This window comes from Prionailurus viverrinus, chromosome B3 (genome assembly GCF_022837055.1).
Source record: "Prionailurus viverrinus isolate Anna chromosome B3, UM_Priviv_1.0, whole genome shotgun sequence".
Lineage (NCBI taxonomy): Eukaryota > Metazoa > Chordata > Mammalia > Carnivora > Felidae > Prionailurus > Prionailurus viverrinus.
In genome coordinates this window covers 130,960,268-130,975,114 of record NC_062566.1, presented here as the reverse complement: position 1 = coordinate 130,975,114, position 14,847 = coordinate 130,960,268, and the positions used below count along the sequence as shown (strand labels likewise).

At 43.7% G+C, this 14,847-nt stretch overlaps 1 protein-coding gene across 6 annotated transcripts in view; it reads left to right on the top strand.

The window, feature by feature from the left end:
* Window positions 1–4,741: 4,741 nt before the first annotated feature.
* ATXN3 (ataxin 3) overlaps window positions 4,742–14,847 on the top strand; it is a 38,406-nt gene continuing 28,300 nt past the window's right edge. For 3 of the 6 annotated variants that reach the window (XM_047861956.1, XM_047861955.1, XM_047861959.1), the window contains exons 1-5: window positions 4,742–4,821; window positions 11,956–12,120; window positions 12,350–12,394; window positions 14,082–14,167; window positions 14,641–14,707. In XM_047861956.1, coding sequence (XP_047717912.1) covers window positions 4,798–4,821; window positions 11,956–12,120; window positions 12,350–12,394; window positions 14,082–14,167; window positions 14,641–14,707 — 387 coding nt within the window. In that variant the 5' untranslated portion in view covers window positions 4,742–4,797. Of the gene's footprint in view, window positions 4,822–5,515; window positions 5,668–11,955; window positions 12,121–12,349; window positions 12,395–14,081; window positions 14,168–14,640; window positions 14,708–14,847 lie in introns of those variants that run through there. The other 3 variants (XM_047861961.1, XM_047861957.1, XM_047861960.1) reach the window with 2 other exon arrangements.

Sequence of the window (14,847 nt, the reverse complement as noted above, 5' to 3'; positions counted from 1 at the left end):
CAAGAAGATAGAAATATCTGTGCAATCTCACTTGTTGACATAAAACTCCAATAAAGTAGATTAGAGAAAATCTGAGTGGCCCAAGGTGGCATAAGAAGTCTACTAGTAGTGAGTCTGGTCTGCTGTCACACCAGCAATCCTCCTGATTAGCTCAGTAACTTCTCTCTCCCACTGAATTATCGTAATACTTTCCTGTGCCAATCAGTCAAAAAGAATTCATGCATTTATTCACTGCTCTGTACCAACCCTTGATACAAAGACTAAGACTCCTCTGCCCCTCAAAAGCTAATAGTTCAGTAGCACATAAAGTAATAGGTCCAGTATGGCGTAATGAGTGCATTCCTATAGGCATGTGCAAGGTATAGTGGCACAAAGGACTTCGTTAGAAGACTCTGGAAATCAAGGGAAGCAGCTAGTGTGATGAGCAGGGGGAATTCTGGGAGATACAGCTGGACAGGTAGTTGGTCCAGGTCACTAAGTGCTTTTTAAGCCAGCAATGGGAAGCCACTGAAGGATTTTAGAGTAAGATTTGTGTAATTAGTATTTAAAGATCCCTCCCAATATAAGCTCCATGAAGATGGGACTGTTTGTTTCACGGTTACGGTCCTAGTGCCTGACACATAGTAGTATTCCATTTGTTAAAAGGAAGAAAAACTGATGAGATTTGCATGTTTGAGAGATCGTTGACAGTACTATGAATCTTACCTATTGAGACTGGAATTAGAAGACCAATTCAGAAATCCTCAAACCAGGCTGGCTACACAACAGACCAAGAGGGCTTGAACTACCAGGAGCAATGAAGAAAGAGGGGAGACGGTGAATACACAACATTTGAGGACTGACCAATGCAAGGAGGGGGAAGAGTTAGGGAATCACGAATCATTCCCAGACACTTGGCTTCATTAATTCATTTGAAAGACATCAACTACCAAATGGTCATAAGACATGGGCCCTGCCATCATGACATTTATAGGATGTTGGGGAAGATGTATGGTTAAACCAACTATTATGATACTGTGTAAAAGTGACTATGTATGATAGAGGCACATACAGGAGCTCAGAAGGGGGAGAGGGACTTCTAAATTCAGTGGAAAGCAGGGAACATTTTCTATAGGGTATAGTCATTGAGTTTTGAAGGATGATATGAGTTATCTTACAAAGTTAAAAGTTTAGGATGTGCTGAATAACAAGTGGAATTATAAGAATAGGAAATGCAACACATTTAATATGCAGATCATACACTGTTTCAATGGCAAAGCCAAAACCAGAACTTTCATTCTGACTCCCAGGCATCAGTCTTTTCACTTTACAATGTTCCCTATTAATCACATGCTCAACAGGTGGGGAAGCCCTAATGAAATGATTAGTATTAATTCAACATCACTGAATATTGCCGGGAGGATTTAAGAGGGAACGAAACAATGAGTCCTTCAGCATATTGTTCATCCTAGTAAGCAGTTACTCACTAGAGAGAGTTAAAGCATGTCCTTCCAAAACTCAAGTCCACCCAGAACCAAAGACCTTGTTTGGAAGTAGGTTCTTTGCCAATGAAATTAGTTAAAGATTGCAGCGTGAATTAAGGTAAGACCTAAATCCAATCATTGGTATCTTATGAGAGGACAGAGACACACAGAAGGAAGATGGCCACGTAAAGACCAAAGCCAAGGTTGGAATTCTGCAACCGCAAGCCAACTAATTAATAATGCTAGGAGCCTTTAGAAGCTGGAAGAAGGAAGGATTTCTCCCTGTGGCTTTGGAGCATGGGCCTGCTGACACCTTTGTTTCAGACATCTGGCCTCAAGAACAACGAGAGAATACATTTCTGTTTTTAGCCACCAAGTTTGTGATGATTTGCTGCGGTAGCCATATAAAATGAATATAATCACATTTTTTTTTCTGAATAAGTAATACAATATAGTTCAAAAATCAAGAATAAAATTGTATACTGTGAAAAGTCTCCCTCCCACCCCTGCCTATTTGCCTAGTTCCCTTCCCATCTCAAACATGTAGGTAACCTCTGTGTCTCCTATATAGTCTTCCAGAGATTTGTAATGTATATAAGCAAAAAAGTAAACACATGTTTCTGTACATAGACACAAACTTTCTTTTAAAAAAAATCAGGAAAAAAAGTGGTTTGCATATTTTTTCACTTCGTGAGATCATGATTTGTTTCCCCAGTCAGTCCATAGTTCCTTAAGAACATGCATGGACTGTTTCCCCAATATGGGATGGTGGACTGTGCACACAGCATCATCTGATAAATGGTAACTAAATCCTATCCCAGAGCACCCAGTCCTCACTGGACTCTCCATTTCCTGACCTCCTGCTGCCCCTTGTGTTCCTCTGAACCTGCACTCACCAAAGTCAACAATAGTCTCCATAGCAACACAATTTAGTGGAATCTTGCTAAGTCCTGATGTTGCTGGACCTCTTGGCAGCAACTGATACTGACTGCTCCTTGAAACGTTCCCTTCTCAGGGCTTTGATAACTTTACACTCCCCTGCTTTTTCCTCCCTTCTCTTCCACTACTCTTTCTCTACCCTCAAGATTCTGCTTTAGATCCTCGTCTCGAGCTCTTCCTTTTCTCCTAGATGATTTTATTCACTCCTGTGAATAACTCCCTGCTCTATAGCAAAACCAAACCCCTGAACTCCAGACTATCTATCTTTTAAAAAATACTTATTTATTGGAAGAGTGCAAGCGGGGGAGGAGCAGAGAGAGGGGACAGAGGATCCAAAGCAGGTTCTGCACTTACAGGCTGACATCAGCAAGCCCAAAGTGGGGCTCCAACAACATCATGACCTGAGCTCAACCAACGGAGCCACCCAGGTGCCTCTATCTATCTATCTATCTATCTATCTATCTATCTATCTATCATCTATCTATGTGCCCACCCATTACTTTTCTCATGGATCATAGGTTTGTCAAATTCAACATCTCTAAGAGGTAACCTCTATCTTCTCTTTCCTAAACCTTGCCCTTCCTCCTGCTCCTGCCACAGTGGCTGCCTAGGGCAGAAACCCAGACATCATCCCTAATGTTTCTATGTCCCTCACTTCCCACGGTCACCAAGTTCTGTTGAGTCTCCACGATTCCTCATTATCTCTCAAAACAGTCTCCTCTCGACTGCAGGTCAATACTCTAGTCCAAACACCATCAGCTCTCCTAAGGCTCCCTCGACAGCGTCAGCTCTTTTCTGTAGCTAGTGATCTTTATAAAATGCAAATCTGAGCATGTCTCTTCTCCTTTAAAAACTGTATATAACTCCCTAACTGCCTTTAAAAGGCATACCTTCCTGGGAGCACCTGGGTGGCCCACATTGGGTTCTCTGTTGTCAGTACGGAGTCGGCTTCAGATCCTCTGTCCCCCTCTCTCTGCCCCTTGCCCACTCTCTCTCTCAAAAATCAATAAACGTTAAAAAAATTTTTTTAGGGGCGCCTGGGTGGCGCAGTCGGTTAAGCGTCCGACTTCAGCCAGGTCACGATCTCGCGGTCCGGGAGTTCAAGCCCCGTGTCAGGCTCTGGGCTGATGGCTCAGAGCCTGGAGCCTGTTTCCGATTCTGTGTCTCCCTCTCTCTCTGCCCCTCCCCCGTTCATGCTCTGTCTCTCTCTGTCCGAAAAATAAATAAACATTGAAAAAAAAATTAAAAAAAAAATTTTTTTAAAGCATACCTTTCTTAATTTCAAGGTGCAAAATCTGCTTCTTCCCTACTCCTTCAGTTTCCTCAAATACCTTCCCCCCATTTTACTGGATTTTTCAGTTCCTCCAACTCATGCTTCCTCTTCAGGGCCAGAACACAGACAATAATAACAAGGTGTATGGATTTGGACCCCAGCACAGCAACTTACCAGTTGACTTTGTTCACCCTTCTTTTCTTAATCTCCCTGTGCATCAGTGTCCTCATAGGTAAAATAGGGATCATAACAACACCTACATCAAAGGTTGTATTAAATTCGTTAATATATGCAAAAGTAGTTTAAGAAGAATAATGCCTACCCTACAGTAAGCTCTGTATAAGTATTAACTACATTTTTACACAAGTGCTAGGTGTTGGGGGATGCAATGATGTCTTTTTCTTTTTTTTTTTTTTTTTTTTTAAATTTTTTTTTTTTTTTCAACGTTTATTTATTTTTGGGACAGAGAGAGACAGAGCATGAACGGGGGAGGGGCAGAGAGAGAGGGAAACACAGAATCGGAAACAGGCTCCAGGCTCTGAGCCATCAGCCCAGAGCCTGACGCGGGGCTCGAACTCCCGGACCGCGAGATCGTGACCTGGCTGAAGTCGGACGCTTAACCGACTGCGCCACCCAGGCGCCCCATTGATGTCTTTTTCTTAATCCGGCTTTCAGTGGGGGAGGACGAGAAAGATATTAAATAATTAAATGCAAATATGATAAGCATATTTCCACAAAGTGGAAAACATAAAAGAACATAGAACCCAGGTATTCCTTGTCCAGACCCCTAACAGCCTAAAAATCCATAGCAATGGGTGGGAAGCGGAGATCCTCCAGACCCTAGGTGGCGCTGCAACACCCCCACCCCCCCAAGCTGGCCAGATAAAGGGAGATCGCAGGACGCGCTACACAGGTCACGTGCCCTCGCATTTACCGCCCCGGCGTTCACTAGCTCTTCGCTCCACGTGACTCACTTCCTCGGAGATGATTGGTCTGTGCGAGGCACGTGGGCAGGGGCGGCTCGAGGCGGGGCGGGGCAGGGTGGGCGGAGGGGTGGGGCCGAGGGGCGGGGCTGGAGGGGGGTGGTTCGGCGCGGGGGCCGTTGGCTCCAGACAAATAAACATGGAGTCCATCTTCCACGAGAAAGTGAGTGTCCGCGTTCGGTGGGGAGCTGTCTGTTGTGCCGTGGCTGCGGTAGGGCGCGGTACAGCCTCCTCCCGCAGAGCTGGCGGGGGCCCGATCGCCCCCATCCCAGCCTCGCCGGGCGGGGGAACTTCGTAGGGAGGGCAGCTTCACCGACGCCCCCACCGCACCCTCTGCCAAAGAGGCCGGTGCCCGAGGTGTCCGGGGCTCGGGACGCCCGGGCAGCTGGGAGGGAGTGAGGGCAGGGCCGGGGACACCATGGGGGCACGGGAGTGCGGTGGCACCGAATGGGTTAGCTTCCGCGCTTCCCTTCCACTTTCCGGGGGCTTCACTCTCCATTCCCTTTTCCCCCAATCTCTCTAGGTTCTAGTTAGTCACCTCTTGGACCCTTCCCTCGACCCTCCCCAACTCCACCCCACTCCCTCAGTCCCACTTCTGGCAGAATTAACTTTTCCTCCTCTGGGCTCCTCTGTTCTATATTGGAACCTCCCATACACTTAGATCTCCGGGGTTGTGTTCTTGTCCTCCTGCACCGGGTCCCTGAGCCTCCCTAGGGCGGGGACCTTGGTTCGTCCCACGTAGGGCCTGACACTTGGGGAAGTGAGGTAGGAAATCCTGAGCGCCCCTGAACAGGGAAGTCGTCACAGGAGTTTTTGTTACGGGATGTCTAGGTTTCGTTTCTTTTGGTAGTTGCATCTTTCCGGATCAGGAGGCCAGCTTCCTTATTAGTTACCAGGACTAGACTGGAATAATTTTGTTGTCGTTCACCTAGCCTGTTTTGCTTTTATTCTTTAACGACCACGCACTTGAAGATACGATTGGTGGCATGTGGAGAAACAAGCTATTTGGGTGTGAGTGAAACCTTCCCCAGGACAACTTTGGCACATGTTAGATACATTGTTTCATAATAGTTTCGTGTTTGGAAAGGATTGTCGGGGAGGCTTTTGTTTAGTAGGAGCAGCAGGGTTTGGTTTTGTTAAATACTTGTAAACGATCATTTATCCATTCACACAAAGCCACCAAAGACAAAAGAGACACAGGATGGATCTAAACAAGTTGTTCAATGGAATGCTTTTCTTTATAGAAAACATTTTAGAATGTTTTGGCACTGGAGTAGACCAGTTTTTATGTTGGGGGGGGGAGGAAGGACTCCTATAGTTACCACTAATCTTTTGACTTGATTGACGTGATTGATGAATCTTGGACAAGAGAAATTTAGTTGCCTGGCTAAGGAGATTGAATGAAGAGAACCCTCCATATACATATTTTTATTCCTAATTTTCAAAAGCTTTGGTATAGGACCAGATGTTTCAAATGGAAGACTTTAAACTTTTTCCACACCACCTCTTGAGAGTTACATATTTTTACAGATATTGCTTGACAGCCATTGGCACTGTTGGGATAGATTTCAGTGAAGGTAACTACTAAACCTGGGTGGTTTAGTAGCTGGGTGCTAGCCTCATAAAGGTCTACTTTTCCTGAAAGAAGTCACTCTCGATTATCAACATCTGTGTAGGCTTAAAGGTACTTACAGAATACATTTATCCTTATCAACGTATATGTACTTAACAGATGAGGGCTTTTGAAGTTTTTTAGGCATATTTCAAGAGTATGGTAGGGGCGCCTGGGTGGCGCAGTCGGTTAAGCGTCCGACTTCAGCCAGGTCACGATCTCGCGGTCGGTGAGTTCAAGCCCCGCGTCGGGCTCTGGGCTGATGGCTCAGAGCCTGGAGCCTGTTTCCGATTCTGTGTCTCCCTCTCTCTCTGCCCCTCCCCCGTTCATGCTCTGTCTCTCTCTGTCCCAAAAATAAATAAACGTTGAAAAAAAAAAATTAAAAAAAAAAAAAAGAGTATGGAAAATACCTATAACCACAGGGCCCGTCGTGAATCTCATACACAGTCCATTCTGGGAATGTTTGAGCTTAATATGCCGTTTTTCAGCACCCTCCTTTCCCCGTCTGCCGCATACATATGACCTTTGTCAGAGCACCAGCGTAGGCCGTAAGGAAGCTGTGTATATAGAGATGCCTGCCTTGCAACTACTTCCTCTGGGAATGTTGGTTTCCCCATTTTCACAGTGGCGCCACCTTGAGTGCCCTTTGTTAAGTTAGGATGTAAATTTAACAGTTGTTCTGTGGTAAATCCCCAGTGCCTAAGATGGTGCCTAGCACATAGTTGCTCAATAAATATTTAAGTGAATTAAGAGAGTTTCTTGGGCTTCTAAGATGTGTATGGTGGTAGTTATCTAAAAGAAACCATTTTTCTGTAAGTATTTTAGGCTTTGCAGGTCACATACTGCCTCTCACATGTTCTTGTTTGTGTGTGGGTGTGTTACCCAACCATCTCAAATCATAAAAACCACTCTTAGCCACCGGAGCAGGTTGTATTTGGCCGATTGGCTAGAGTTTGCCAAGCCCTAACAAACCCTCGTACTAAATGGCCACTAACTGCCCGGTGTTTTGGTGTTTGTTTTAGTTCTGATGTCTGCTTTCTGTCATTTCTGTTACCATTTCTATTGCTAACTGCTCTTGGTGTGGGCACAGTGCCATCCAAATTGGTACTTTTAATGTAAATTGAGAGTGTAGCCACATTTGTTGGGATTGTGTTTAAAATTAATGAAAATGCCAGAAGATGCTGAGCTTTGACTTGCTGCTATTCATTTGGCCTTTTTATGATTGTTGGTTTCTAGCTGTCTTGAGGATAGTGGAGGTCTAGGGACAACCCAATTCCAAATGAGTGGCTCGAGGAAGTAATAATAGCACAGACTTCACTTCTGCCTGAGTTTGAATCCCGGCTCTGCTATTTACAATCCATACGATCCTGAGCAAGTTACTCATTATCTCTCTGTGCTCCAGTTTCCTCCTCTGTGGTGTGAGGATAATGAAGTGTCTACCTCAGTTATAAACACTTGGAATGCTTCCTGGCACATGTACTAGGGAAGTGCCGACCATTGTTGTTACTCAGATACTTGTGTTTGCTGGACCTCGCCATAGGGGGTGAGAGCTTAGCGTCACTGAGATGAGATGAAGAAGTAGTCATAGGTTGATTGTGTGGGCACTTTAGGCCGATCCTGAGTGCACCTGAAGGTTTATGCCTGGTTTCCGTTGTAATCAGTAGTGTCTGTGGGAATTTGAACTCGTTGCAGGTTGGTCCTGAAGACTTTAAGGACGGTGAGAGAATGATTTGGTTACACTTACCCTCTGTGTAAGTGTATTTTATAAAACCCTCTGTGGTTTTGTAAAATACCTCGGTAAAGCTGAACATATAGATCGTTCATTCTCTGATCCCAATACAAGAAGTCTGGGCCTAAAATCATGGCATTTCGATGCTACTGAACTTTGACCATAGCACATATAAACTTCTATCCAACTTTGGTTTAAAGCTCCACGAGGAAGAGGTGGGTGGGGATAAATTGGTGGGCTGGGAATGGATAATATTAGGTGGGGCACTTGTACAATTTTTTTTTTTTGGTTCATGTAGAATTTGATTCACCTTGTTTAAAAAGTGATTTTAAATTTGGACTGAACAATTTGTTTTCTTCTATTAAATCATATTAGAAGTACAGAACTTGCTATTTCCTGTGACAGTTTACTTAGACAAAGTTTGAGATCAAGTGCTTATTTTTTTGTACTTCAAAGCTAGGTTTTTAAATTATTTTACGGAGATCGAGTGGAGAATCGAGGCAGAGGGAGAGAGAATTTTCCAAGCGTGGGACTCAATCCCACAACCCAAGCCAAAACCAAGAGTCAGCTGTCCAAGTGACTGAGCTACCCAGGCACCCCAAAGCGAGTTTTTTAGAGAGAGAATTTTTTATTAAATAGTTGGCTTCACTATTTCAATATATGTATTACATGTGACGACCATAGTTTGAGAGCACCAAACTGAGGCATGTAACCTGACAGCCAGACAGAAAATTTGCATTAGGACTGTTCCCAGAAAATCCGGTGTCTGGTGACCATAGTAGGAAGTTCCTGGGGCTCCCGGGTGGCTCAGTCGGTTAAGCGTCTGACTTCAGCTCAGGTCATGATCTGACGGTTGGTAAGTTCTAGCCCCACATCAGACTCTCTCTGTGCTGGTAGCATGGAGCCCCCTTTGGAACCTCTGTCTCCTTCTCTCTGCCCCTCTCCTGCTTGCATGAGCTTTCTCTCTCTCTCTCAAAAATAAATAAACATGGGGTGCTCGGGTGGCTCAGTCATTTAAGGGACCGACTCTTGGTTTCAGCTCAGGTCATGATCTCACAGTTCATGAGTTTGAGCCCCACATCAGGCTCTGTACTGACAGTGCAGAGCCTACTTGGGATTCATTCTCTCTCTCTCTCTCTCTCTCTCTCTCTGCCCCTCCCCTACTCATGCGTGTGTGGCCTTTCTTTCTCTCTCTCTCTCTCAAAATAAATAAACTTTTAAAAAGTTAAGTACATAAATAAACGTAAAAAAAGGAAGCTCTTGATATGTGAAATACCTGTATCTTAGCAGAGTTGTTGTGGTTGTTATTTGAACTTTTTTAACTGTAACAAACGCTCATTAAGGGTACACACACCATAAGAGTACAGCTCAGTGAGGTCTCACAAAGTGAACACATGTGTAAATAATTCTTAGATCAGGTAACAGAATATTTATTTGCTCCGCTTAGGCCTTCCTCCAGATACTGTCCCTCCACCCCACCTTCACCCTTGTGAGGGTGATCACTGTCCTGAATTCTAACGTCATAGATGAGTTTGGCCTGTTTTTGAGTTTTTATAAATGGCATCATACAGCGGCTGCTCTTTGAATCTATCTTCTTTAACGTTGATTCGTCTGTGTTGTTGCAGGTCATTGTAGTGAATTCATTCTCATCGTCATATAGTTTTCCCTTGTGAAAAGAGCACAGTTTACCCATTCTGTGATGGGCACCTGGATGGTTCAGGGTGGGGCATTACCAGTAGTAGTGCTAGGAACATTTTTATATGTGTTTTGATGAATGTACGTTTACATTTCTGTTGTTGGCATTATATACCTAAGAGTGGAATTGCTAGACCACAGGGTTCGTATATGTTAAGCTTTAGTAGATACTCCAAATAGTTTTCCAGAGTGGTTGTACTAATTTGCATGTCCACAAGTGGTATTTTGATGTCTCTAATCTCCAACATTTTAGCCATTTTGGAGAGCGTATAGTAGTAACATACTGCAGTTTTAATATATCATTCCCTGATGGTTGATGACGTTGAGCATCTTTTTGTCTGTTTGTGAATACTTGTTTGTCTTGCCCGTTTTTCAGTAGAATATAAGTAGGATGGCTGTGTATTCCTTCAGTTCACGTTGTAGTGTTCAGAGGAAGTTTCTTTCTAGAGGTAGGAATACAGTAGAAGGAAAAAGAGGTGGAGACACTTTCTCTTGCACTATGTGGCTGTGACTTCAGGGATACTGTCTTCAGCTTCAAGATACTTCTATACCAAAATATGAAGATAAGCTTATCTTGGCCCCCTCCCTATCTTGCGCTCAGACTCTCTCAATGCTGCCTTCCTATTCCATTGCATACATATACCCTGTATCATTTTCTGAAGCTGAATTTTGTTCCTAGAACCAGGAGAAATATGTGTCTCACCAGGTGTTGCTCTTTGGAGTCACCAAAGAGTTCTGTGTCACTCTTGAGTGACAGAGCAAATCGTACAAGGTAAGACAGGCTGGGTTAAGGCATAGACTTTAGTGGAGGAAAGGAGAACTTAGAGGGTCAGGGTTAGTGGGAGAAGAAAGTATTCTCATCTTCTGCCATCATTCCACAGAGGGGTCTGTGTTCACAGGAAGGGATCTCCTTCACCAGTGAGTTTCCCTTCTTCCAGGGCAAGCATGGGAAAGTGACATTGTTGTGGGGAGCAGGGTGATAAGCAGACTGTTCAGGGCCAGGCAGCCAGGATTTATTTGTTTTTTTAAATTTTTTTAATGTTTATTTATTATTGAGAGATAGAGAGACAGAGCACGAGTGGAGAGGGGCAGAGACAGAGGGAGACACAGAATCCAAAGCAGGCTCCAGGTGCTGAGCTGTCCGCACAGAGCCCGACGTGGGGCTCGAACTCACAAACTGTGAGATCATGACCTGAGCCAAAGTTGGACGCTTAACCGACTGAGCCGCCCAGGCGCCCAAGGCAGCTCGGATTTACATTTGGGGTGCCAACTGTGTGAGGGCCAGCTGCCCAGCAGCTGAAGACCCTGGGGCCCATGGGAAGTTGTACTCCCTCCACCCCCCCAACGATACAAAGCCAGTGATGCCTCCTTGGATGTAGCCCTCCTTGCTGGCTTGTTCAGAAACGAGCTCCAGGTGTGGTTTAGGGAAGTTTTGCTTGTTGTACATACTGCATAGACATTTTGTGCAGAGCTCCCCGAAGAGAACCTTGGTTCGGTTGGCTACAGGTCTTCATTAACGTCGAGCGGGATCTTTCCTACCTGTATCAATTCTTGAGATACTTTGTTCATTGATTTGAAACTCCTTGAATAAGCATTTAGATCGATAGATTATCTTCAAAAAAATTTTTTTAATGTTTATTTATTTTTGAAGGAGAGAGAGACAGAGCATGAGCGGGGCACCGGCAGAGAGACAGGGAGACACAGAATCCGAAGCAGGCTCCAGGCCCTGAGCTGTCAGTGCAGAGCCTGACATGGGGCTCGGACTCAAGCCGTGAGATCATGACCTGAGCCGAAGTCAGAGGCTTAATCGACTCAGCCACTCAGGCCTCTTGATCGAGTAGATTATCTCATTAAAAGAACACACATGTTCTAGGGATTAAAATTTCGCTTTCAGTGTTAGTAATTTTCCATGGAACCTCCAAAGAGATATATTTTAGGTACTGACAATGAGAGGTGCTAATGTTTTTATAGAGTAGTTTCTAGTGAAATGTGAAATTTGGCATATTTGTAGAGAATGCTGTTTGTTTATAGAAGTCATTCTCAAGTTTTTGATCATAGAGCTAAATAATTGTAGTTTCCTTAATGGTAAAATTATAAAACAAGTGTTAAATGAAAATTCAGGTACTTTCGTAAATCATTGCTGTTGAAAGCCAAAAAGCCTCGGTTTGGCTGCGTTAGTGATTAAATTCCTCTTGAGAGGAAGATACCGTACAAGTCTGTTCAGCAAATCACATTTGAATTTTTTCTTTTGAAAATATTAGCAAGAAGGCTCACTTTGTGCTCAACATTGCTTGAATAACCTACTGCAAGGAGAATATTTTAGCCCTGTGGAGCTGTCTTCCATTGCCCATCAGCTGGACGAAGAGGAGAGAATGAGAATGGCAGAAGGAGGAGTCACCAGTGAGGACTATCGCACTTTTTTACAGGTACTGACTTTCAACTCACCGAATCAGGTTCTGAAAAAATGTGGGTACCCTTTAGAAAAGGATGAAGCATTCTTCCTATGGGGATCTGACTTGTCGGTTATAACTATGCTCTTGACTTCATAAACGGGACCGCGCAAGATGTTATTTTAAATATGCACACCAATGACGGTTTCTATCCTTCTCTCCCCACCCTCCACCCCCGCCTCAACGACCCATCCGAAATAAACAGCAGCCCTCGGGAAATATGGACGACAGTGGTTTTTTCTCTATTCAAGTAAGTGGTTAGAAGCATGTACTAAGGGCTGTTGATGTCCGGGCACTGATCGCGCTGAGGATGTGGTCGATACGCATCTCTTCTCACAGCATCTCTTTTCACGGTCGCTGTAATGATGTGACCTTCAGCGGTCCTTCTAGTAGATTGTGTCTAAGAGTGTGAGATTATTAAAAAATAAAAATAAAGCCATAGAACACAAGGAAAAAACTGGGGGGAAAAAGTGTAAGATCATACTCTAGAGCACTAGATTTCTGTAGAGATAAACATGAAAATTAAGATTGTAGAACCTTCATTTTAGAGTAGGGCGTTTTGAAAGAAGACTATGTAATTTACATTTGGATGCTGTTAACCGTAGTTCCAATAAGAGTATTTCAAACTTGCTACATCTTGGATAAATTTGAGAAAATGCAGCACCTCACTGCCTTCCATTTAAATCCGCGTACCAGGACTGGATTCCTTTATTATGGTCTGTGGCTTTTGCTTTCTTTCTTTTTTTAAACTTTCGGCTCCCCTTGAATTCTGTGGGTGAATGTGTATGTACTTGTGAGATTCTTTTGCCTTATCCATGGGTCTTTCATTCTAACAGCCGGGAGGTATATCCAGAGTTCTTCCAGAAGCTCTCTCGAGGAGCCTGTTCCGTCCCCCTGTATTGTCCTCCTGGACCCCTCATTCAGTAGCCTCTCCGTCCAGCGCTGCTCCACATGGGCGGTACCTGGTGAGAGCTGCCGCAGCGCTAGAGGAGGCTCGAGCGGGCCCTGCGCTTGCTGTTGCCTGTTTGTGCGACACTGGGACGCTGGTCTTGGTGCCTGTTCACGTCTGCCCCCTGCGTTGTGTTCACTGTTTATCTATGCTAGCTGGCACCTGGTTCACTTGCTGCTCTGTTGGCTGCCTCGGAGGGCGGAGAGTGAATTTTCAGAAATGTCCTTTTTTTTCCCCCAGACAGTTGGAAGTAATCAGGCTTATTTATTTATTTTTTCCTACGAATTACAAACCCATGATGGTAGTTCAAAGTCTGAAAGCTTCAGTTTAAATTCCCAGGAAGAATCCATTTTTAATAGACAAAATTTTCATCACTACTGACATACCAGGTAGTGAGTTGAATATAACTTTTCTAAAGCAGGACCCGGAGCAGCCAGATTATTGTGTGTATGTAGTGGACTACTTTTAAGAATAAAACTTAGGGGCGCCTGGGTGGCTCAGTCACTTAGGCGTCCGACTTTGGCTCAGGTCATGATCTCACGGCTCATGGGTTCGAGCTCCACGTCGGGCTCTGTGCTGACAGCTCAGAGCCTGGAGCCTGCTTCGGATTCTGTGTCTCCCTCTCTCTCTCTCTGCTCCTCCCCTGCTCATGCTTTGTCTCTCTCTTTCTGTCAAAAATAAATAAACATTGAAAAAAAAAAGAAGAATACTGAGTAGAATATACATCTGGATTTTTGAGACAGTTTTATCTCAGAATTATGTGGTTCTCTGGAATGTTCCAGAAACCTAGTGTAAAAAGGACTCTTTTATAGGTACGTTTTTTCTTTTATGGATTCAATGATGTATTTATACACATACTTTTTAAAAAGCATAGCCTTCTAGGGAAAATTATGAAGTACAGTTGTTTATGCAACTAACATGGCTGCGCTACTTAATTTGGAATTGAATGGTTTAGCTCATGAAAAGTTGCTTTTTTTTTTTAAAACAGGTTATAAGCAATGCCTTGAAGGTTTGGGGTTTAGAACTAATTCTCTTCAACAGTCCAGAGTATCAGAGGCTCAGGATCGATCCCATGTAAGATTTTATTTTGCTCTTCCACATTGCTTTTTCTAAACTTGATTTTTAAAGTTATAATTTCTTAAAGAAGCAAAGCATATTTTGAATGCTTTTGTCTTGCTTGATGTTCCCTGTTTCATTCCCTCAGAGTTCGCTGTGACACCTTTTGGGGATGTCCATGCACATCTGCCTATTAACTCCCCTCCTCCCTTCGGTGTCAGGCAGCACAGGACTGATCCTTAAAGCGTGTGTGGTGCCATCATTCTTGCATGTGGCATCACTAACCTGCAGAGAGATTTCTACTGTTTGGGTTTTGGTTTTGGTTTTGTTTTCAATGCTATTTTGTAATTTCTCAAAATCTGTGATGCTTCACTGTAAGCACAATCCTAAACTATCATGTTTTATATAATACTTGCTAGTAGATAAACTAAATGAATGTGAACTCTGTTATTTCAACTTAATATTGTGTATGCATTTTTTTCTTTTTCTAGAAATGAAAGGTCATTCATATGCAATTACAAAGAACACTGGTTTACAGTTCGAAAATTAGGAAAACAGGTAATGTTTCTCCTTTTGTCTTTTTTCTCATTTTGCCCTCCATTTGCAACTAAAATGTAAAGGATCGATACCTCACGGATGAAGAAATTTACCAGTAACGTGTGTGTATGGTACGGTTTTAATCTTAATGGAAATTTTCT